This window comes from Podarcis gaigeae (genome assembly GCF_964106915.1).
Source record: "Podarcis gaigeae genome assembly, chromosome: 2".
Lineage (NCBI taxonomy): Eukaryota > Metazoa > Chordata > Lepidosauria > Squamata > Lacertidae > Podarcis > Podarcis gaigeae.
In genome coordinates this window covers 90,020,403-90,044,620 of record NC_139679.1, presented here as the reverse complement: position 1 = coordinate 90,044,620, position 24,218 = coordinate 90,020,403, and the positions used below count along the sequence as shown (strand labels likewise).

The window sequence follows — 24,218 nt, the reverse complement described above, 5'->3', positions numbered from 1 at the left end:
TATGTAAACATTCTTATGTAAACAGACTTCTCCAGCGGAGGCCTCTTCCAAGCCCTGGCTTTGGTTGTGCTTAAGCACATAGCTTCTCTGATTGAAAGCAATGATGTGGTTTTTTTTTCCTGCTTACCATATGTATGTTTTGTTCCTTAATTTGATTACAGCAATACGTTATTTGCCCTGGCAAAGCAGAGCAAAGCTCTGGGGGCTTATAAATTGGCTCGTCATGCCTATGACAAGTTGCAGGGGCTGCAGATCCCAGCTAGATTTCAGAAATCAATTGAGTTGGGAAGCCTGACAATCCGGTCCAAGCCTTTTCATGACAGTGAAGTAAGTTCCCATTTTGTATTTTCCCCATTTCCCCACATATTTGACATGACACAAGAGACCACACTGGCACACGCGCATAATCTGAGAGGCATTGTGAGTAAATGCACTGCTTCTGCAGAAAAAATACAATGTTATATGTCGTCTCCTTATTAAAATGAAGATAGGTGCCTTGTATGTTCAAATGTATGTCTTTCAAGAAACTGCCTCACCAACTTAATCCCCACATGCTATCCTGGCTGATACTGTTGCGCTGCTTATTCCCACCACTCTGTGGCATGCTTCACCTTACTTATTTTATTTGCGATATTATTTATAATCTTGCCGGCCCTTCAGCATAAGTTCCCTGGGTGGGTAACAACGATACAGTATAGACATATAAAAGCAGATAAAAGTGGTTCAAGAATAAAACACCTAAAAGAGCTCCAAATGGAAGAGAACAGTGTCTATCTAACAGTGCAATCATGTTTAGTCAGAAGTAAGTTCATTGAGTTTAGTGGGGCTTACTCCCAGGTTGCAGTCTAAGGGGCTCTGTTTTCATGTATTCCCATAAGCATTTAGTTCCTTTCTTCTCTCTGGGACTGTTCACAGTTGGTCTCTTATGTTTGGGCCTACCCCATTTGTCAGGCTCCCCCCTTTTCCAGCACTTGGGACTCGTTACTCTTTGTAAATCACGTTTTTAAAAGCTTGCCTTCCTCTTTTTAGTCATTGTCTGAGTCTTGCCAATGTTCTATAAAATTCTATCTAAAGGGGTGTGCAAATCAAAATAAATTGTATGGTGCAAATGCTTAACCTTAAATGAACAGGAAAAAATGCACTCCATCTGGCCACCTGAAATAATATAAACACAATAAGGCCCTGGAGATCCATATAGCTGCCTGAAGTAATTGTGCAATTTAAAAGGACATGAAGTGAATGAATCAAAGGTCCCATGTTTCATCAAGACTCTGAGCCAAAAAACCTGTTTCAGTAACCTTTGTTCACATCTTTCTGGCAATGAGTTGTGTGTTGCATAGGACGCTGCAACGTTTGAAAATAGAATATCTAATGACTCAAGCAGTCATACACTGGAAGAATATTTATGAAAGTTTAAAGGCCCCAATTTCACTATTTTATGTTTGGTTCTGTACTCCCCCCCCCTTTTTTTTTTGGTGTAAAGAAACTTAAGAAAATGAGAATTCTCATGTGGTTCATATAGCCTCGTTTTTTGGCTGCCAACATTGTATAGGCAGACTGCTTCAGGTTCACACACAGTCAGATGCATACAATATTTTACAGCTGAATGTGGCTAGTAGCCATTAATAGATTGATCTGTCTCCTTGTGCTCATGCCGTGGTAGCAAATGTGCTGCCATCCAGATGTTGTTGGACACCAGCTTCAGTTAACCTCCGCCAGCCTGGTCAGCGGGATGATGGGAGTTGTAAGTGCAGCAACATCTGGAAGGCACCACTTTTGCTATCCCTAGATTGCTTTCTAAATCCCGACACATTGTGAGACATTCAGTTCCATTACTCACTGATATTTTGTGGTTTTAAAAAAGGGTGTGTGTGTCTGCCTTTTTCTGCTTTTGGAGAGAAGGTGAATAATTTCACTTTACTTAGGTGCTTTATATCAGACATGAGATTTTGCACTTTGTTGTAACTCCCTTAGCTGTTTTCCTGCCAAAGGTGTCTCTCAACTATACTGAAACTCAGCTAAGCTTGGCGTGAACAACCTGGGCCCTCTGTATTAAAGATGAACTCTTCTTCTTTATTCTGTCTTGATTGCTGCTATCTACCAAGGATGGTTCTTAATGGTCTCTTCAGCACATCAAACAAGAAACATGATGACACATGCTTATAGCCTTGTTAGTAGTTGCTGTCTGCTCTGGAAATTTTTCTCCTCTGAAAGTTCACCAGAGTCTGAGCATGTTTTGCAGAATCCATGGGATATATTTTTAATTTAAGATGTCATTTTAGGATTAAGGATATATGTTTCCATTCTGAACCTTTCAATATATGTACTCATTTTGGTTATTTTTAAAAGGTAGCTGGCTCGATGTGAAAATAAATATATACTGTAACTGTAGTGATAACTGGTCAGATTCAGTAGCTGGAATCTAGAATTCTGCAGGTGCATCTAAGTTCTTCCTCACCAGCATCAGGCTTTGGGGATTTCCCCCTCTTCAACCCAGTTCCTTCTTTTTGAGGTTGCATTGGAAGGCCGCCTGATTTTTCTGAAGCAGATCTTTTGAGCGGGTGGGGGCATAAGGAGGTGCTAGGGAAGGGGTTATTAGGAATTCTCAGACTGGCTCCCCACTGTTCTTACGATTCTGCCCAACATGTTCAGCTGTGCTCTTTTGCTTGCAGTAACCTCTGTGTGCTTCTTTGCAGGAGCTTGTGCCTCTGTGTTACAGGTGTTCCACCCACAACCCATTGCTGAACAACCTGGGGAACGTCTGTATTAACTGTAGGCAACCCTTTGTCTTCGCTGCTGCTTCTTATGGTGCGTTGAAATATTACCGCTCTCCTGGATAAAATATGTCTGATATCTGTGGAGTCTAAAATTGTTGTGATTCTGCATTCTTACAGGAGTATCTGGCAGTGCAATGCCTGTTTCTACTGTGTTTCTCTCTCTCTCTCTCTCTCTCTCTCTCTCTCTCTCTCTCTCTCTGTGTGTGTGTCTGTGTGTGTGTTCTTCCTCAGGTGGGTTTCCAAGTATATGAATCTCATTACTAACAGGTTGTGTGTGTGTGTGTGTGTGTGTGTGTGTGTAACAACAATGTCTATCTCTTGAATGGCTACAGCAGGCATTGTGGATTTTCTAAGTCTCGCTTTCATCTCTGTCCTTTTCAGATGTCTTACACCTGGTTGAGTTCTATTTAGAGGAGGGGATCACTGATGAAGAAGCTGTTGCTTTGATAGATCTGGAAGTGCCGAGACTCAACAAAAGAGACAATAAATGGCAAGAACAGATGAGTGATGGTATCCTTTCACTCTTGAAAACGTCACTTCCCTTTTTCACATGTAACACTAAGCTAAACCATGTCTTAGCATAAAAGAGCATAGTGGGCTTCCAGAGAGGAGATTGTGGCCACTTTGGTCTTCCTTGGTCATTTAGCCTTTGTACTTTGCTGAGCTAAACCATGGTTTGGCTTAGCATGCTTTCTGAACCTCAAGTCATAGATTAACTCTCTTCAGACAAACCACAAGCTGTAACCAAGGATTGTCCTTTGGTTTACAGGTTGTGATTTGCGGAGAGAGAGCGAAATGTGAGTCCAAGTTCAGATGACACACTAAGCCAAACCAAAGCTTAGCTCACTGCAGCAGCAAAACAACCAAAGTAGCTTGGAGCCTGTATATTTATTCATTTGTGCTTCACCAGGTTTTGTTTGGAACAACTATATAGTAACACTGTAATTTTTATTTTATTTTATAAAATATCCACATGGTTTATTAGGGTTTACACATTACTGTACTACAATAGAACAGTACAAATCCTTAGTTTCCCTTCCTGCTTCCAGCTTCCTTCTCTCTCCCCAACCTCATGCACTTCTTTAAAAATATATTTTTAGCTACAGTGTTTTCACCTCTGATACTCAGTTGTTTAGCATGCAATGCAGTGTTCAGGTTTACATGCACAGATAAAGGTTAAGATAAATGAGTATCAGTGCTCTGCTGCAGTCCTAGATTAACATCTGTTACATTGGAGAAGTTTCCATCCCTTCGCTGGGCTGAGCTTATCCAGCCCCCACAACAGGGAAAAAACCCCACTGTGCAGTTTTAATATATTTTAAATCCTTTTTGTTTGAACAATCACATCAAACTGTTAGGACTTAAAATAATTGTTTCCCTAACAGACTTTAAAGAAACTACTTTTTTATTTTTCAATCCTCCAGCCTCCAGCCAAGGAAGACAAGAACTCCACTCTTTGAACTCCACCATTATTGATAGCATTGCCAAAACTTGCCATTTTAACGGGCCATTCGCTTTTGGAGTCTCATTCTACTGGCTGCAGTATAAAGACACGAAGCCAGAGAGATTGAGATCCATGTTGAGGCAGGATGCTGTGTGCAGCACTATACAGAAGAAAAGTGGGAATGGGAAATAATGAGACTAACACTTTGAATGCATGTTGGGAGAAAGGTTGAGAGTTAGCCTATTAAGCATCCTTGTTCAAAGGACTAACTATGGAATAACTTGTGTGTGTTTGTTTTCCATAATCTGCTGCTCTCAAACATGGTGAGGCAAGCCTTCTGCATCCTGATCAAGACTTACATGCAGTTTTGATTGTAAACCAGGGTTTCTATCATAATGTATGAGTTTTTCACCATTGGAAATGCGGGGAATAGAAATCTGAACACCACACAGGTGCTCTCCCTTTGCACTCCCTACTTGTGTGTAATTCTTCCCTAACAAATATTCCTAGATGTGCAGACAATGAGACTTCTTTTCAAAGCAGATGAGATCGAAGAGGATGACCCATTTACAGCAAAACTGAGCTTTGAGGTTAGAAAATGTCTTTCCTGCAAATCCCTTCACCTTTGTTTTTTGCTTTGCTTTGTGTTGCGAAAAAGCACCTAGTATGGATTTCCTACCAGCAAATGTTCTCTTCGTGTCACATCTTCATTCCATCTATAAATATTTTGTAATTTCCCATAAACCTTCTCTACCTTACTCCACCAGATACAGCCTTCCCTTGACTTGTCTGACTGCTTTATTTCTTAATCCCCCAACTGTTGGAGCGTAAGACCCAGCTGAGAATTGCTTATTTGAGTCAAATGGCCAAAATTGCAAGAAGACTCCTGAAAATTCATTGAAGGAGCCACCCTGAGTCCCCAAGAAGGGTGGCTGGGAGGCCACTGGATATGGCAATCCTTTCTCTCCATGGTCTCACAGGAAGGTTCACAGCTAGAGGTTTCCCTGGTGGGCTGCTGGCAAGGCCCGCTGCTGTAGCTGAGTGAGGTAAGGGGAAAAAGGAAGCACCCCAGAAGCATGCCAGGAGCAGATCAGAGATCCAGCACCCACTTACTCTCTGACCATGCACCTGGAATGGGGAGAAAACCTATGTCAGGCCAAGAGTTGGCACAGTTATTTCAGGTTTTATTTTATTTTATTTAAGAGCCCAGCAAAGAAGAAGAAAGTGCACACATGCGCACAAGCCCAGCAGAGCTGAGGAATTTGCCATTTCTTCTGCCCTGAATTGTCCTCCCTCCTACCCAGGAAGCCTCAATAGGATTGCCATGTTCAAGGAGATACAGTGGTACCTCGGGTTACAGACTCTTCAGGTTACAGACGCTTCAGGTTACAGACTCTGCTAACCCAGTAATAGTACCTCGGGTTAAGAACTTTGCTTCAGGATGAGAACAGAAATCGTGCTCTGGCAGCGCGGCGGCAGCTGGAGGCCTCATTAGCTAAAGTAGTGCTTCGGGTAAAGAACAGTTTCAGGTTAAGAACGGACCTCCGGAACGAATTAAGTACTTAACCCGAGGTACCACTGTACATCCAATATGCCTCTACACATTTCATTCCTGTTTGTTGTTGTTGGTTTTTTTTTTAAAAAAAAACTCAATCACTTTAGGTTATTGATTTATTTTACAAATACCTACCCCATTTTTTTCCCTTTAAAATTTGGAGAGGTGAACTTCAGTGAAAGGCTACAGAGGCAGCTGGACACCCTGCAGGCAAACGTTCATTACTGTTTGTTAAAGAAACGGGCAGCTTACAGCATGAAAAAATACATAATTACAGACCTAACAAAAGCAGTCATAAACAATAAATATAATATCAAAGAGTACACAACCAAACTGAACAATTTCCACATAAATCATAATAAGATATAAAATAAAGATACAAAAATATTTAATAACTTTGGCAGTAAGAGCTGTTTGACAGTGGAACTGACTCCTTCAGGAGGTTGTAGACTCTCTTGCATTGGGGGATTTTTAAGCAGAGGTTGAATGGCCATCTGTCATGTGTGATCTAGTTGAGATTCCTTCATTGCAGGGGGTTAGACTAGATGACCCTGGGTTCCCTTCCAACTCTACAATTCTATGATTCAGTGCTTTCCAGCACTGTGTTGCAAGAGGACACGTGCAAGCTCTCCAGAACTAGGAATATTTCCAGGACTAAATTGAGAGCTTGCAGGGCAGCAGCTGAAGAAGGAGCAAAAAGGGTTTTCTTGTGTGTGTGTTTCTTTGTGGCTGATTAGCTGCTCTCCCTGTGCAAAGGTCAGAGGGGGCAGGGTTTCTGTTGAGGCAGGTGATTAGCTGTGGGAGGAGCTTATCAGAGCTTGCAGGGCAGCAGCGCGCACCTAGCGGCACGCACAGTTTAATCCATCTTTTAGGGGAGCTAGTCTCAAACGTTTGTTGGGGGAGACCTAGGGTTTTTTTGGGGGCGGGTTATTTGTCCTGTCTTCACGCTTTTTATGATGGAGGACCGCTGTAGCCACCCCCAACGACACGTTCTCAAGATGGAGGGTGAGGAAACAGCTGCAGTCGCCTGTGGTTCCTGCGCAATGTTTGCCATCTTGCCAAAGGTTGCAGGCAGCTTTACCTGCAGCAATTGCATGTTGATTGCCCTCTTAGAAGACAAAGTCCAGCAACTGGAGGAACGTGTAGCTACGCTCCAAAGAATTAGAGAGCTGGAGCTCTTCTTGGAAGCAACAGAGCACACCGTCTCCACCAAGGAGGAGACAGGGGACTCCCCTGTGAAGGAGGCTAGTTCACCAACACAGGAGCCAGATATATGGAGAAACGTGACTCAAAGAATTAGGAGGCCCAGGGTTCGCTCTGATTGTTTAGAAATACACAATCGCTTTTAGGTCCTCTCCCCTAGCATGGAAGACGAAGAGCAGACTCCATTTGAGGATCTCTCCCTCGTTACAGTCGATCAGGTATATGAAGACGAGCAGCAAAGTCAGTCCTCAGGGAATGTGTAGGCGACCTTGGAATGAACAGCTCATGGAAGAAACCCGACCAAACCTAAGAGGAGGCGTGTAGTGGTGATAGGGGATTCCCTACTAAGTGGAACAGAAGCAGTGATCTGTGGGCCTGACAAGATGTCTCGGGAAGTGTGCTGTCTCCCCGGGGCTAAGATCCAAGATGTAACTGAACGACTGCAAGGAATCATAAAACCCACTGACAAATACCCCTTCCTCTTGGTTAATGTGGGAACCAATGACACTGCAAGCAATAGCCTCCAGAAGATCAAAAGAGACTACGAGGCTCTGGGCAGGAAATTGAAGCAATTAAATGCACAAATTGTCATCTCATCTGTCCTCCCAGTTGAACGACGTGGCCCAGGGAGAGAGGGAAAAATAGTGGAAGTGAACAGCTGGCTTTGCAAATGGTGTATACAGGAACGGTTTGGATTCTTAGATCACAGACTGTAGTTTCTTGAAGATGGACTTCTGTCAAGCGATGGGCTGCACCTCACAACGGTTGGGAGGACTGTTTTTGCCAAAAATCTCAGAAACCTCATCAGGAGGGCTTTAAACTGACTAATGTGGGGGAGGGAGACAGTGCTCCTGAAGGTAGGAGTCTATCAATTGATGAAGATGATCATCTAAATGTCATAGACCAAATGGAGCAAACAGCACGCAGACCTAGTGGTGGGAGGAAAAAATCCTTAAATAAGAGACACAGGGGAATGATTAATGGACTTCAATGTCTGTACACTAATGCACAAAGCATGGGAAATAAACAAGTTGAGCTTGAGCTCTTGGTACAGCAAACTAAATATGACATAATAGGCATCACTGAAACCTGGTGGGATAAGTCCCACGATTGGAATGTAATAATGGAGGGATACAATCTATTTCAGAAAAACAGACCAGACAAGAAAGGAGGAGGAGTGGCGTTATATGTCAGGGATGTGTATACCTGTGAAGAGATCCAAGATTTAGAACCTCAAAGCCAAAGTTAGAGCATTTGGGTCAAAATTAAGGGAGAGAAGAATAACAGTGACCTCATTGTGGGAGTTTACTATAGATCCCCAAGCCAAACGGAGGACATAGATGATGCCTTCCTGGAACAGATGGCCAAGCATGCAAAAGGAAGGGAGATAGTAGTAATGGGGGACTTCAATTACCCGGATATTTGTTGGATGTCAAACTCAGCCAAGAGCATAAGGTGAAACAGATTCCTCACTGGCCTTGCAGACAACTTTATTGTCCAGAAAGTGGGAGAAGCAACAAGAGGAACAGCCATTTTAGATCTGGTCCTAACCAATGTTGATGACCTGGTTAGTGGGGTAGTAGTGGAAGGATCACTAGGCGCGAGTGATCATGCTCTTCTGAAGTTTACTATACAGCGGAAAGGAGCAGCCAAGCATACTAGGACTCAATTTCTTGACTTTAAGAAAGCCGACTTAGGGAAGTGCTGGGTGAGATCCCATGGACAGTAATACTAAAAGGAAAGGGAGTTCATGATGGCTGGGAGTTTGTTAAGAGGGAGATAGTAAAAGCACAACTTCAGGCAATACCAATGAGACGGAAACATGGAAGGTGCCTAAAGAAGCCAGGGTGGCTATCTAAAGAACTTTTAACTGAGTTAAGATTAAAAAAGGATGTGTACAAAAAATGGAAAAGGGGGGAAAACACCAAAGTGGAATTCAAACAAACAGCCAGCACGTGTAGACACAAAGTCATAAAAGCTAAAGCACAGAATGAACTCAGGCTTGCTAGAGAGGTTAAAAGCAACAAAAAAGGCTTTTATGGGTATGTCCGTAGCAAAAGGAAGAACAAAGAAACAGTAGGGTCACTCAGAGGAGAAGATGGTGAAATGCAAACAGGGGACACAGAAAGGGCTGAACTCCTCAATGTCTTCTTTGCCTCAGTCTTCTCCGATAAAGAAAACAATGCCCGACCTGAAGAATTTGGAGCAAATGATTCAGCAGAGGAAACACAGCCCAGAATAACTAAGGAGATAGTACAAGAATACTTGGCTAGTCTAGATGTATTCAAGTCTCCAGGGCCAGATGAACTGCATCCAAGAGTATTAAAAGAACTGGCAGATGTGATCTCAGAACCACTGGTAGTCATCTTTGAGAATTCCTGGAGAACAGACGAAGTCCCGGCAGACTGGAGGAGGGCAAATGTTGTCCCTATTTTCAAAAAGGGGAAAAGAGAGGACCCAAATAATTACCGCCCAGTCAGTATGACATCAATACCAGGGAAGATTCTGGAGCAGATCATTAAGCAAACAGTCTGTGAGCACCTAGAAAGGAATGCTGTGATCACCAATAGTCAGCATGGATTTCTGAAAAATAAGTCATGTCAGACTAACCTGATCTCGTTTTTTGACAGAATTACAACCCTGGTAGATGAAGGGAACGCAGTGGATGTAGCCTACCTTGATTTCAGCAAGGCATTTGACAAGGTGCCCCATGATATTCTTGTAAAGAAGCTGGTAAAATGCGGTCTTGACTATGCTACCACTCAGTGGAATTGTAACTGGCTGACTGACCGAACCCAAAGGGTGCTCATCAATGGCTCCTCTTCATCCTGGAGAAGAGTGACTAGTGGGGTGCCACAGGGTTCTGTCTTGGGCCCGGTCTTATTCAACATCTTTATCAACGACTTGGATGATAAAGGGCATCCTGATCAAATTTGCAGATGACACCAAACTGGGAGGGGTGGCTAACACCCCAGAGGACAGGATCACACTTCAAAACGACCTTGACAGATTAGAGAACTGGGCCAAAACAAACAAGATGAATTTTAACAGGGAGAAATGTAAAGTATTGCACTTGGGCAAAAAAAAAATGAGAAGCACAAATACAAGATGGGTGACACCTGGCTTGAGAGCAGTACATGTGAAAAGGATCTAGGAGTCTTGGTTGACCACAAACTTGACATGAGCCAACAGTGTGACGCGGCAGCTAAAAAAGCCAGTGCAATTCTGGGCTGCATCAATAGGAGTATAGCATCTAGATCAAGGGAAGTAATAGTGCCACTGTATTCTGCTCTGGTCAGACCTCACCTGGAGTACTGTGTCCAGTTCTGGGCACCACAGTTCAAGAAGGACACTGACAAACTGGAACGTGTCCCGAGGAGGGCAACCAAAATGGTCAAAGGCCTGGAAACGATGCCTTATGAGGAACGGCTAAGGGAGCTGGGCATGTTTAGCCTAGAGAAGAGGAGGTTAAGGGGTGATATGATAGCCATGTTCAAATATATAAAAGGATGTCACATAGAGGAGGGAGAAAGGTGGTTTTCTGCTGCTCCAGAGAAGCGAACACGGAGCAATGGATCCAAACTACAAGAAAGAAGATTCCACCTAAACATTAGGAAGAACTTCCTGACAGTAAGAGCAGTTCGACAGTGGAATTTGCTGCCAAGGAGTGTGGTGGAGTCTCCTTCTTTGGAGGTCTTTAAGCAGAGGCTTGACAACCATATGTCAGGAGTGCTCTGATGGTGTTTCCTGCTTGGCAGGGGGTTGGACTCAATGGCCCTTGTGGTCTCTTCCAACTCTATGATTCTATGATTCTAAATACAGAACTGAAAAGAAACTGATAACTCAGTGCAAATGCTGCTTTAATATATGCAGATTATTGCCCCCCAAAAAACCTCATACTTACTCCCTGAAAAAAACCTTGCCTTTCCAGTGATCTACCAAGTTCAAACATATTTTTCCTTTTCTCAATCACTTGTTTCCTGCAGCAAGGGGGGTCGGAATTTGTCCCTGTGGTTGTGAACCGCGCAGTTCTCGGGTCAATGAGCAGGAGAGACGTGCTGGTTAAACGCTGGCCCAAACCGTTACAATGGCAGTACTTCCGATCCCTGCTACCAGATAATCCCATTACCACGTGTCCTTTCTGCTTTCAGGTAAGGGCAATATTTTACTTCAGGAGAGTCTGATAAATAAAATAGTACAGGATTATTGTTTTTTTAAAAGCCCTGATACACTGCTGCTTAATTGTAAATATACCTGTGGCACTAATTCATTTTAATGCTTAAAAATAAAACAAAAGCCTTAAAATTAACTTTACTACATAAGTGGCAAGGCAAAGCATCACATTGTGGCTGCTGTGAAGCCTTTGGGAGACCTAAATGATGCAGCCAAGTTGAACTAAAGTGGATCATAAATTGCACTTCTGTTTGGGGGTTGCCTCTTTTTCTGACTGTATCCATGGTTCCTCCAGATGACCTGTTTATTGCCATTTGCCTTGATTTGCTTGCACAAAAGTTAAGCACACATTATACAACGTCCACTCTTTTTGTGTGTTCTTTCTGGTTTATCTGCAAATCAGGTTATATGATGATGAGGTTATATGACAATGGATGTTAAGCCTGATTTGGGTGCCCAGAAGATACATGTCTAACCAGTCAATCATTTTTGCTAGTTTTCGATGTCAGACTTGTGTCCCTTTATTGTCTTTCATAGAGACTGACATGTCTGCTCAATGGAAACATTAGAAGTGCATTGTTGACATATATTATGTGGGAGAATGTGTAGGTGAATGAGTTCATGGTGATATATAGCTGATGTTACCAGGGTCATAAGAGTGTTGCAGTTTATGTGCATGTTAATACAAATGGAGAAAGCACCAAAAATGCTTTTAGAGCAACCCTGTCCACTCACTTTCTTCCTACACTGTGACTTAAATTGAGTCACACCTGACATCTGCAACCCTCATTTACAGATGTTTCATTCAGAAGATTACGAGCTCCTGGTGCTGCAACATAACTGTTGCCCATATTGTCGGAGGAAGACGGATGAATCCATCCAGTGAGGGAAACCAGACGCTCATGCATCCTGCTGCTTGGTTTCTGTAAAGTGTTCCTGAGGTCCATTAGGCTTTCTTAACAGTTTGTTTGATGGCAGAGTATAAAAAAGAAAATTATATATGATATTCCTACTTTCCTACTCTTTGTATATGAAACTGGCACATGCCAAGTTTTGTTTTACCCCCCAAGAGAAATGTATACATATATATTTATTTTTAACAAGTGTAACTGCAGAATTTGTATGACTGGTGGGTGATTTGTACATCTACAGAGTAAAACAGATGAGAGGATCTATGGAGCTATATTTTTTCTATTAAACAGCCCCCCTGCGTAATGCTAGAATGTATTCTTGACATTTTCACAACAGCCTGTCAATTTGTCACTGCTAACCTTTTAGGGTGAGATTCTGCCTGAAGAAAAATATGCTAGTTTTGCACCTGCTAGCACTAGTTCTAGACTGGCTCCTTAGCATTTGGGTTTTATGACAGTTTTCAATAAAATATCTCTTTTTGAAAGAAACCTGTGTCCTTTCTTTTCATATTTGTTCTCTGTCTCTCTCTGAACTGCTATTATGAAAAATGGGCTTCCACAGTTTTGACAAAATAACTGTACTTACACGAAGGACATTTCTTTTTCAAGGTCTTATTTACTGCCAAATGCTTCCTGTTATTTTAGAAAAGAATTATTGTAGTGGGAGTTTCATAGAATTCAAGAGACAAAAGCTCTCATTTATTGAGGTATCAGAATCATTAGGGTCCTTCAGCATGACCCAAAGACCCTGACATTTGCCACATCTGTAGGCACCCTAATTATGAAAACAATTTGCAAGCCACATTTTGAGATGTGGGACATGAAATAGAAGCCAAAAGGATTTAAGTACTTTGACATCACTTGCAGAGCTGAACTTTGGGGGGGGTGTGGGTGTAGTTTGAAGACACTCTGATTAGAAGCAAACAATAATGTGACATTTGTAAATATGACTCAGATGTAAGAATGAGTTGGGTCCCCAAATAGTTAAGCTGCTCCATTAGCTGAAACGCTGAACTTCAATACACTCATTGTTGAAGACACACTGATGGTTATAAAGCAAAGATGGGAAGCCTCTGGTGTTCTAGATGTTGTTGGACTCCAACTTCCATCAGCCTGAGCCAGCATGCTAGGGGATGATGGTCTAGCAGCCAAGGTAACTGTAGCAAGACTGAGTAAAAAAAATTAAGTGTTAATCAACGATACATATTTTGTAACAGGTGCTGCATATGCAGGTCTCTGACCCAGCTGTGAGCATCAGCAGTAGCCAAAGCTGCACCCATGTGGGCTGGTCAGCAAAATTGGGAATCATACTGGTCACCTCTTCAGCAGGGAGGCAACCAGAGACTAGGCCAGAGCACTTCCAAAAAAATGAGGTTTTATTGATGAAGTAAAATATAAGGCAAATTACTAAAGGTTCTCCGGGAGAGGAAGGGGAAAGATGAGAGTGATGAGGCAACAAGCCAAAGGCAGGTGAACAGAGATGTTTCAGCATTTGAAAGGAAAGGAGCAGGGAACACTGGAAACTAACACAAAAAAGAGCATCTGAATGAGACAAACGTAATACTGAGTTCTTGTTTGATATTTATTAAATTTCTATTCCACCCCCTCATCCCGAAGGAAACTAGGGCAGCAAATATCAAAATGTTAAAACAATATCAAACACATCCTTCCATTAAGATCTGTCAGGAACATGCCAGAAGGAGGCAAGGATCACAGGATGATGGGCAGACCTGGACTGCCAAAGTCAGGAGATCCAAGAGTCAATCGGACTGTGTGCCTGCTGGCAAGACTGTTCTCTTGAAATCTCACACAGTTCAGGGGTCCAAGACCAGCTATAGCCTTTGAAAAATCAGTAAGGCAAGACACTGCAAAGTTTAGACAGTGCTGTCATAAATATACCAGCATACATGGAGCCTTGACATGTTTTGGCAGCAGACTTGCCACATAACATCAAAGGTGTCTTTTGGATCTTCATAACTGCTTGGACTGTCAGAAGTTCTGATAATATATAAATATGTCATGCTTAATCTAAAAAGAGCTTTCTAAAATCTGTAGTGGTAGCTCATAGATGTTAAAATATTAACTTTGGCACCACTCATTATCATTACTCATATATGGACCAAACAAGCAATCTAATAAAAGCATCCTTAGTCAATCTGATTTGCTTTATTTCCCCTTTCCCACTTTGTTGATGTGGGTGGTGCACTTAAAAAAAAAATACTTTTTATTGCCTTTCAAACCATATAGCCAAACAAATATCTACTGCTTCCATTACAAAAAGCCCTTAAAAGTGAAAAGTTAAAGAAAATTAATAGGCTCTCATCTGTCTGTCTTTGACTGCAAGAAAGACTGATTGATGATTGATTGATTGATTGATTGATTGATTGACTGCCTAGGCCCTCATACAGAAGCTACAGTTATTCTATGTAGTGACAATATTGTAGACATATTGCAATTAGTTAAGGAAAGTTGTAAGGAAGTGATAATAAACCATATGCTGTGTAAATAAGCCATTGTTCATTTAAAACTTAGATTCTATTGGTTTTGTTAACAAATTTTATTGTCTTTGACCTCAAAGCATTCCTAAGTTTTTGAGTCAGTTTCCCCATCAACACAATACTCCATTGTTGTACCTGTTAGATCTTGCCAGGGTTTTGCTATGGTTAATCATTCCACCCTTAGCAAATGTCCCACCAAAGCCTTACTCAACCTCTCCACATTCCAGTCATATAATGATTCCTTAAGGATGACTGGGGCGGAGTCCTGGCATGATGCAGTTTTGGCAGCGAGCTCTGTCAACCTCAGCAATGGCTTATTGAATCTTAATATAGTCCGTTTGTCCATCTGAAAGATAAAACCTTTAATCCCACAATGCCAGATCTATATAACACCTAAGTATTAGATATCTGGGTCATGTGCGCATAGCAGATTCCATGCCCTTGGACCAGCTATGTAGCAGGGGGAGCATTCCTGTACACAGTTTCCCAGTTAGACACCCCTTTCCATCAAAGTGGGAAGTCAGGTGTGCAAGCTTCCTGTCCCACACTAATGGTCCTACAAGGCATGACCTGATATACCTTGCATTTTGAGTCTTTCTTGGGGGGAATCAGTTGTCTGCTGAAGAAATCAGAGTGCATTTGTTCAAATCCTGACATGAAGGTGTTTGTTAATAAATTAACTCTCTTGTTCCTACTGTTATTACATGCATTTTATTTAAACTTGGGTGGCACTAGAAAGGAACCAGTATAAAAAAACTATATAGCACCCATTCAAGCATGCTTCACCCACCGTGCAAGTAGATTGTGCCCTGTTAATTTATGTACAAAGCACTGCTTTATTATTTCAGTGCTGCAACTTTACTGCTGATTTTTATGACTGTTTATTGTTATGATGGTTTAATGCCGATTTTTATTATGTGGTTTTATTGATAGTTCTGCATTTGGGTTCTACGGTGGCTTTCTATTTCGGATATGGTTGGGAGGCACATTATAAATGATGGATAGTGTGCCAGCATATTTAAATGCAAGGTGCTTCTGTGCCACAAGTGTAGAGCAGTTTCATTCCCATTTCCCTGCCATGGCTCCTACACACAGGAGCTTGAGGAATGTAAGGAAGGGACTGGGAATCTGTAACAAAAGCAATCTGGGCATCTGCATGATTCCAAGGGTTCTTTCAGGGAATCGATTGCATTTAAACCAGTTTCGTAGTGGATTCATCTCTATTGTATAAATAGACCTATTGCTATTGCCTTAAGGGCCTTAACTGAGATTACATTCAGAAGCAGAAAAGTCTTAATAGGCTAGCTACACAGCTGAACTTCAGGTATGATCAGCAAAAGCATGCAGACATGTGTCCCTGGAACTTCCTTCCAAAGGAGACCTGGTTTTCTAGAAACGGTGCATGATGTTTCTACTCTAGCTGAAGTAAAAGGCAGGGAGCAGCCTCTTGAAGCCAAGCAGGTAACTGGTTATTTCCTGTATCCTATTTGACATCTTTGTGTTATATCTAAGCACTCTGTCAAATACACACACACAATCTGTTCTTGCAGCAGCTTTGTAACACCATCACAAGTACTACCTGAGCGTCACCCCAGCAGAGAATTAACAGTTCCAATCTTAGCTTGGATTATTATGATTAATGTTGACCCAAGTCTAAATTGTGCTGACATCAATAACACAGGGCTTACCTGTGGTGGTTTTTTTTATAAAAGGAACAGTGCTAGCTTAGCTTGGAACAGTCCAGCAAATGTAAGAAGGAGATTTATAGAGAAATACAGAGATCTATACTTGTTGAAGAAGCCAAATACCTACAAAGCTGCCACCATGAATGGAACAGAAGGTGAAAATTTCTATGTCCCCATGTCCAACAAGACCGGAGTTGTTCGGAATCCATATGAGTATCCTCAGTACTATTTGGCAGAACCGTGGAAGTTCTCTGCGTTGGCTGCCTACATGTTTCTTCTGATTCTTCTGGGATTCCCAATCAACTTTCTGACTCTCTTTGTCACAGTCCAGCACAAGAAACTCAGAACTCCTCTGAACTACATCCTTTTAAATTTGGCCATAGCCAATCTCTTCATGGTCTTAATAGGCTTCACCACTACCATGTACACATCTATGAATGGATATTTCATTTTTGGAACGGTAGGATGCAACATTGAAGGCTTCTTTGCTACAATGGGCGGTAGGTCTGTTTTATGTTTTCCTTCAAGTATCATGCCACTATGAATTCACTGTAGACATAAGTTCCTATTTCAGATCTTATAGAATTGTATAGGAGGAAGAGACCCCCGATCATCTAGTCCAACCCCTGCAATGCAGAAATCTCAGCTAGATCATAACATGACTTCATTCTTCAACAGAATTCCAAAAGCTAGTACTATTCAGAGATTCTTGTGTCACCTTCTTGTGTCGCATACCTGAGCTAAGGTAACCGTGCTGGAATAATGTTAATAGAATTGATGGGAAACCAAGCTTGTGATCATGCTGGCAAATGGTTAAAACTAGGTTCAACTTCAAAAGTGCAATGTGATATATGGTTCTGTGCACTATGCCTACTTCTCCTGTTTTATAAAGTTTGCAGTCGTGATTTTTCTCATGGTTTTGGTGGAAGACATTCCGAGAGCCTCCGGAGATGGTAACTTGTAAGATCTCACACCTTAGCTGAAATGGCAGGGCTTTAGCTAAGGCATCTTTTATTCCACGTGTAAATCAGGAACGGAATTAAGTTGTTAGCAAAATGTAGACCAAAACCTCTTTCTGTGCTCAAGTCAGTTTCAATCATCATCTCTCAATCACTTTGATTATGTGATGTTATCTTTTATTTTATTTCTTCTTGGTTTTCCACTTGACATACAGTCCTCAGGGTAGAGAAGACCTAAATCTGAAATAAAATAAACCAGCGAAAAGCAAACAAACCCGACCAAATTGGCTCAAGTCTCTTTAGGCGGTCTTTATCAATGATCAAGAAGGGCAAAAATCCAAGTTTTATTCCCTTCACTATTCAGTTTCAAAGTGTCTTGCTGTGGGCAAGGTCCACCCAGTGCTTCTTCCCTACTAGCCCATTCATTTCACTGAGGTTTGTAAAGAAGTGAAGCTTCAAATATGTGGCTATTCCCAGGTTATTGTTTGGCTACAGGCAGACAGCAGAGAAAATAAACCTTTGATCAAGAATTATGTGACTCGGGCCCTTACCTCTCAAGCGTCCCTCACTGGGAGGCGTATCCTGCATTCAGCCTGCTCTCCAAGGGCTGAGAAATGCCAGGAACAGAGCGGTGGGAAGCCACAGCATCCTTTAAGAAAGGATCAGAACAAATGTGGAACGGTGCTTAAGGCAGCAGAGCTGTGTTGGTTTTCGTCATGCTGGGTTTTTTTTTATGTCGCCTGTGTTTTGATCTGTTTTGTTGGGCTTTCAACCGTTACTACATATAATGATTTGATAACTCCGTTGTGAGTCACCTTGGGCAGCTGTGTTGAAGCATGAGGCATGCTTGTTTTAAATAAAATATATTAGTAAATGAGTGAATAGAACAAACTCAGATTTGCCTACATCCCATACAAAACAAGTGGTGGAAGTCTAATGTAACGAGAGAGGAAAGCAACATCTTCCTCAACACTTTCCTCCCTATATAATCTGAACCCCGGTGCCCCCTTTTCATCCCCTGGGCTCTGCTGGAAAGTGTACCTGGTTGAGGGAGAAGCACTTGAGGAAAGGAGCTACAGGGATGTAAGCTATGAGACTGAATTATTGAAAAGCAGAATAAAAATGTTACAAATGAATTGACCAATGGTTGGCATGAAGAGGGTTCAGCTCTCTCATCCTCTGAGCTTAAGTGCATGAATTTGCCACAGTCTTGTGTGAACCTGAAGAATGAGGGAACGAAAGGAGGATCTGATCAGACATGTAGTATGGTGCTGAGTAGACCATAGGACAGGGAGGTGAAACCTGATGCCCTCCAATTGTTTTGCACAACAACTATCATGCCCAGCCTTTGGTCATGCTGACTGGAGCGGATGAGAATTAGATTCCAATAATATATGAAGAATTGCAAGAAAAAGAGGAACCCATTGAGTTGTTTGAGAGGGTGGCTTTTCCATCTCTCCCTCTCCTTCTCATCTTCTTCCTCCGCCCCCACCTTATTGGCAGATGCTTCTTTTGTTCTCTTACAGGTGAGATAGCCCTGTGGTCTCTGGTTGTCCTGGCTGTTGAAAGATATGTGGTGGTCTGCAAGCCCATGAGCAATTTCCGCTTTAGTGGGACCCATGCCATCATAGGGGTGAGTTTCACTTGGATCATGGCTTTGGCATGCGCTGGTCCTCCTCTCTTTGGATGGTCAAGGTAGGTATGCATCATATTCCTTGCAGTAATGCAGACTGCAGTAAATTTGGGGGGTTTGGATTGGAGAGGGATAATGGGGCCAGAACAACTAGTGAGCATTCCTTAATGATCAAGGGTGAAGGGTGTTATTTGTTGGAGGAAATGACGGATAAATGGCCCACAGTGACAGGAGATACTTCTGGAAGGTGAGAGCCGTTTTGGCAAAGGCATACTTTGCCAAAGTCGAAACCAGCACTTTAATTGGACCCAGAAACTAATTGGCAGCCAGTGCAGTAGGGACCAGGACCATTGCAGTATGCTCAAATCATCTTCCTCCAGTGAGCAACCTGGCCACTGAAATTTGCACCAGTTGAAGTTTATTCATACTGTTAAAGCATTAAATGAATGACTGAATGAATGTTACAATTTAAAGCTATTGGAGTGTTAATATGTTTACCCCCCAAACTATGCTCTGTTTATAAACCCAAATATTACAAAATAAAAACCCACTGTGACTGTGCTCTCTTCCTCCAAATGAAACCAAACCTGGGTTGCTGCTATTGCTGGAGCTTCTGAAATCTTGTGGAAGTGGGGCACACACAGTAGACTACAATCCCACCCACTAACTCTTTTGGTTTAACTGTAGGTATATCCCAGAAGGTATGCAGTGCTCTTGTGGAGTTGATTATTATACACCAAACCCACAAGTTCACAATGAATCCTTTGTCATCTACATGTTTCTGGTGCACTTTGTCACACCATTGACTATTATATTCTTCTGCTACGGTCGCCTTGTCTGCACTGTTAAACAGGTGAGTGACCCTACAAAAAGATAAAACTCTTCTCCCTTCCCCAGCACAAACCTATCAAGGCTGCAAACATTTCTCCTGACTTCATCAGTCCCAGCCCAGTGTACGGAGATTCCACAGTGCAGCTACCAGAATAATCCAAGTTTTGACTTTGTACCTTCAGGGTACTTCTGAAACATAACCACAGCAATAATTGTGGAATGTTGCATTTATAGTTTACTTAAGGTAAAGGTAAAGGGACCCCTGACTGTTAGGTCCAGTTGCAGACAACTCTGGGGTTGCGGCGCTCATCTCGCTTTATTGGCCGAGGGTGCCGGGTCATGTGGCCAGCATGACTAAGCCGCTTCTGGCGAACCAGAGCAGCACACAGAAACGCCATTTACCTTCCCGCCGGAGCAGTACCCATTTATCTACTTGCACTTTGTGCTTTCGAACTGCTAGGTTGACAGGAGCAGGGACCGAGCAACGGGAGCTCACCCCGTCGCAGGGATTCGAACCACCAACCTTCTGATCGGCAAGCCCTAGGCTCTGTTCTCCTTAAATGCCGTAAGCCCTTCTCAATGATGCCCATGCAGCTGGTTACAAAACAGAATATAAATAAATATTTTGGGGGGACGGGGGCGGGAATTCAAACTGCGATTTGCACAAACTATGAAACCCCATGCTGTTTTCCACATCCCTGCTGCCTGCTCTTCCCTCCAATGCCAGCCTTAACAATTCAACATATTGCAATACTAGTTTTTGATTGTCACTTGCTTCTGAAAAAGGATTCGGCACCAGCTTCACAACAAAGAGAACCAACTGTTATTCTTTGGGATGTAACAGAGGTTCTGGAGGCCCAGAACCTTTAACTACAGCAACTAAAGAAACCCACCCAGAGCTGTATCATCCCCCACCGCACTGGAATGCTGCTAGTTTCTGTTCCAGTTAGCTGGAACAGCCCTGTTGCCTAGTCTTGACCACCCTCTGTTTTCATGCTTCTAGGCAGCGGCTCAGCAGCAGGAGTCTGCCACCACCCAGAAAGCTGAGAAAGAAGTCACCCGCATGGTCGTCATCATGGTCATTTCCTTCCTTGTTTGCTGGGTGCCCTACGCCAGTGTTGCTTTCTACATCTTCACTCACCAAGGGTCAGACTTTGGCCCTGTATTTATGACCATCCCGGCCTTCTTTGCCAAGAGCTCTGCTATCTACAACCCAGTGATTTACATCTTAATGAACAGACAGGTAACTTGGCAACGTTGCCCTGGCTTTCCAACAATATAACAATACTTGAAGAGTTTATGGCACTCTCCCTAAGTGCTTAAAGTGCTTCCTTATATACATTAGCTTAATAATTCTTGTGGCAAACCCTGTAAGGTAGGCCATTTTTATTACCCCCCGTATTACAAATGTGAAGTGGAGGGACACTGAGAGACGGTGGCTTCCCCTAAGTGATTGTGTTGCTGAGCTGAGATTTGAACCAGGCTCTTTAGCTCATGTGCTAAATTTATCTTTACTGCATTTTGCTTCTTATTAATGTGCCTGAATATAATGTGTCTTGATGCAGGTGCTGATGGTTAATATGAAAAAAATCCCTAATCATCTGTTTTAAAATAGAACCGTGTGGCAAGGGACTGGAGAGGATGTTCTCACATTATCTCAAGGATGATACTTGCTCTCTGTTGGTTGCCAAAAAGCCTGTCCCCCTTCTCACCCATTTTTTAAAATTAAAACAGCAAGCTCCTAATGACTCTCACCATTTGTGAAGCATTTACGGCAACAGGACTTAAGCCTAAGCATTTCTCAGACTATGAATTATAGTATTATCAATTACTTCCCTGGGAGCTGCGTTGTGCCAGGGAATCAACATATGGGTCCCAGAGGATTTTCACTTGCTTCAAAATACAGTACAGCTTTTACTATGTGACTAGACAGAGAGGGGCAAGACAAAGCAGTTTTTTAAAAAATATATATGTAGGATTACAGTGACAGAAGAACAATGGAAGGTACAGTGAATTCAACTTTAGACGATTTGTGTAGCCATTGCCTAAATCAGGATTTCCCAAGCTTGGGTCTCTAGCTGTTTTTGGACTACAACTCCCATCATCCCTAGCTAGCAAGACCAGTGGTCAGGGATGATGGGAATTGTAGTCCAAATACAGCTGGAGGTCCAAATTCAGGAAACACTGGTCAGAATGGACTTTCCTGATGCCCAGATACATCAGTGACTTTTGGGCACAGCTCCACATGCTGATTTTGTTCGTTTGTTTGTTTACAGTTCCGTAACTGTATGATCAGTACCCTCTGTTGTGGAAAGAATCCATTGGCCGAGGAGGACACGTCTGCAGGCACTAAGACTGAGACTTCCACCGTCTCCACAAGCCAGGTTTCCCCTTCATAGATCTACCAAGGAAACCTTGGGCTTCAGACTGTTTCATTTGCATGACCGCATTCTTTTCACCCCTGCCGTCTCTGTCACTCTCTGCAGCATGCCACCTGCAATTCACCTGGCAGGGCAGAATGGACTCTTCATTTTCTGACAGCTGGTATCAGAGAAATGAGCCTGTATTTGTGTTGCAAATCAACTCAGGCCCAAGGCTGTGATGTCGCATGAGTTCATGGCCCTAATATGCCTGCCTCTAAAACCATATATTCCCTGCAAATTGACTTACCTGCTTGGTGCAGCATTTGCATCTGATTTTCGTCTTCAGTCATATGGCCTGTGTACATAAGGTTGTCTGGGGCCAATTGGCTGTGCTGATGGAAGCATTGCCATGGTTAAATTTCCATTTTCCTCCTAGGTTCTTTTCTGAGCTTTGTACAGAATGAACAGCTGAACATTCATGCGTAGCGAAGAGACCTGTTTTGTTTTCGTTGTAGCTGTTGTTGCTCATTTCTTCTTATGTAGAGAGACTTATCAAAGCTTAATTTACGTAATCAAAGAAAAATGTATAATTTGAAACTCACTTTTGTGAACTGGGAGTGTGGGCAAATAGGAAAACCAGGACATCTCTGTTGTAGCATGAAGTGGGTTGGCCTTTCTTCAGATTGCTTCAACTTTCAATGCAATAAAACTGTGGTATACCACAATGCCAGCGCCCACATGCTGTCAGTGCAAATCATAGCAGGCAGGATTTACATTTCACTTCAGGCATGTACTGCATCTGCCTTTGTTTCTTCCTAAAAAATTATAACCAACACCTTCAGAGCCAAGTGGCATTCCCAGGATAGATGATAGAAAACATAAAAACAATAGCTTGAATCCTAAGAAAAATTAGCAGAAGGAAAATTTCTTTTCCACTCTGTCCTTGCAGCAGCTCACAAAAAGCTTAGGAACACAGGAAGCTGCTGTATATTGAGCCAGACCATTGGTCCATCTAGCTCAATATTGTCCACACTGGTTGGCAGTGGCTCTCCAGGGTTTCAGACAGGGTTCTCTCCCAGTCCTACCAGGAGATGCTATGGATTGAACTTGGGACCTTCTGCGTGTAAAGTAATAATAATAATACTAATTTTGATTTATACCCCGCCCTCCCCAGCCAAGGCCGGGCTCAGGGCGGCTAACAAGCAATAATAAAAACAAGTTGAATGAATACAACTTAAAAACAAGATTAAAATATTGAAACATTAAAATATTAAAATGCAGCCTCATCACAGGAGGAGAAAGGAAAAAGAAAAAAGAAAGAGGGGGAGGAAATAAAATTGGCTCCAAGCCAAAGGCCAGGCGGAACAACTCTGTCTTACAGGCCCTTCGGAAAGAAATCAGATCCTGTAGGGCCCTGGTCTCATGAGGCAGAGCATTCCACCAGGCCGGAGCCAGTGTTGAAAAGGCCCTGGCTCTGGTTGAAGCTAATCTAACTTCCTTAGGGCCCGGGACCACTAGGGTGTTGCTATTTATGGACCTTGAGGCTCTTGGTGGGGCATACCAGGAGAGGCAGTCCCGTAGGTACGAGGGTCCTAGGCCATGAAGGGCTTTAAAGGTCAAAACCAGCACCTTAAATCTGACCCTGTACTCCCCCGGGAGCCAGTGCAGCTGGAAAAGCACTGGGTGAATATGCTCCCATGGCAGAGACCCCGTGAGGAGCCTCGCTGCAGCATTCTGTACCCGCTGGAGTTTCTGGGACAGCTTCAAGGGCAGCCCCGCATAGAGCGAATTACAGTAGTCAAGCCTGGAGATGACCGTCGCATGGATCACTGTGGCCAGGTCGGGGCGGGAAAGATAAGGGACCAACTGCAGATACTCTAGCACTGAACGATGGTCCCTCCCTTTCTGGAGGACCTCATGAATAACGTGAGATGGGTCACAAGGTGAGGCTGGGGTTCAGTTGTGCTTTGGAACTGGATTTGGGTTCCAAGTTAACTCAACAAGTTCAAGGAAGGAAAATTTTATATTCCCTTCTCTTGTAACAATTCAGCACTGTGTCCCACATTGTTCAGGAAGCTCCCCTCATCCTCCAGAAAGGCTTCTCAGGGGTCAGAAGTGCCTGTGGGCAAGAGAGGTTGTGAACGGAACCCATGTGGACAGGTTTCACCTCAGAGTGGCTCCTCAGG

At 42.8% G+C, this 24,218-nt stretch overlaps 2 protein-coding genes across 3 annotated transcripts in view; both read left to right on the top strand.

Annotated features, from left to right (window-relative positions):
- IFT122 (intraflagellar transport 122) overlaps nt 1-12,552 on the top strand; it is a 69,488-nt gene extending 56,936 nt beyond the window's left edge. For both annotated transcript variants that reach the window (XM_083723250.1, XM_083723251.1), the window contains 6 exons: nt 162-327; nt 2,697-2,808; nt 3,159-3,287; nt 4,732-4,811; nt 10,966-11,130; nt 11,949-12,552. In XM_083723250.1, coding sequence (XP_083579376.1) covers nt 162-327; nt 2,697-2,808; nt 3,159-3,287; nt 4,732-4,811; nt 10,966-11,130; nt 11,949-12,038 — 742 coding nt within the window. In that variant the 3' untranslated portion in view covers nt 12,039-12,552. The remainder of the gene's footprint in view (nt 1-161; nt 328-2,696; nt 2,809-3,158; nt 3,288-4,731; nt 4,812-10,965; nt 11,131-11,948) is intronic.
- Nucleotides 12,553-15,168: 2,616 nt separating this feature from the next.
- RHO (rhodopsin) lies at nt 15,169-22,344 on the top strand. Its single transcript, XM_083725489.1, has 5 exons — nt 15,169-16,746; nt 18,732-18,900; nt 19,526-19,691; nt 20,673-20,912; nt 21,946-22,344. The coding sequence occupies exons 1-5, from the start codon at nt 16,194-16,196 to the stop codon at nt 22,066-22,068; spliced, it is 1,251 nt and encodes a 416-aa protein (XP_083581615.1). The 5' UTR covers nt 15,169-16,193; the 3' UTR covers nt 22,069-22,344.
- Nucleotides 22,345-24,218: the final 1,874 nt, after the last annotated feature.

What these genes read in the sequence shown, in the direction of transcription:
- RHO (XM_083725489.1), top strand. Translation starts at nt 16,194, where the DNA reads ATGATTAATGTTGACCCAAGTCTAAATTGTGCTGACATCAATAACACA. An exon ending in CCTCTCTTTGGATGGTCAAG is followed by an intron (nt 18,901 to 19,525) that starts GTAGGTATGCAT and finishes GTTTAACTGTAG; the next exon opens with GTATATCCCAGAAGGTATGC. An exon ending in TTGTCTGCACTGTTAAACAG is followed by an intron (nt 19,692 to 20,672) that starts GTGAGTGACCCT and finishes TCATGCTTCTAG; the next exon opens with GCAGCGGCTCAGCAGCAGGA.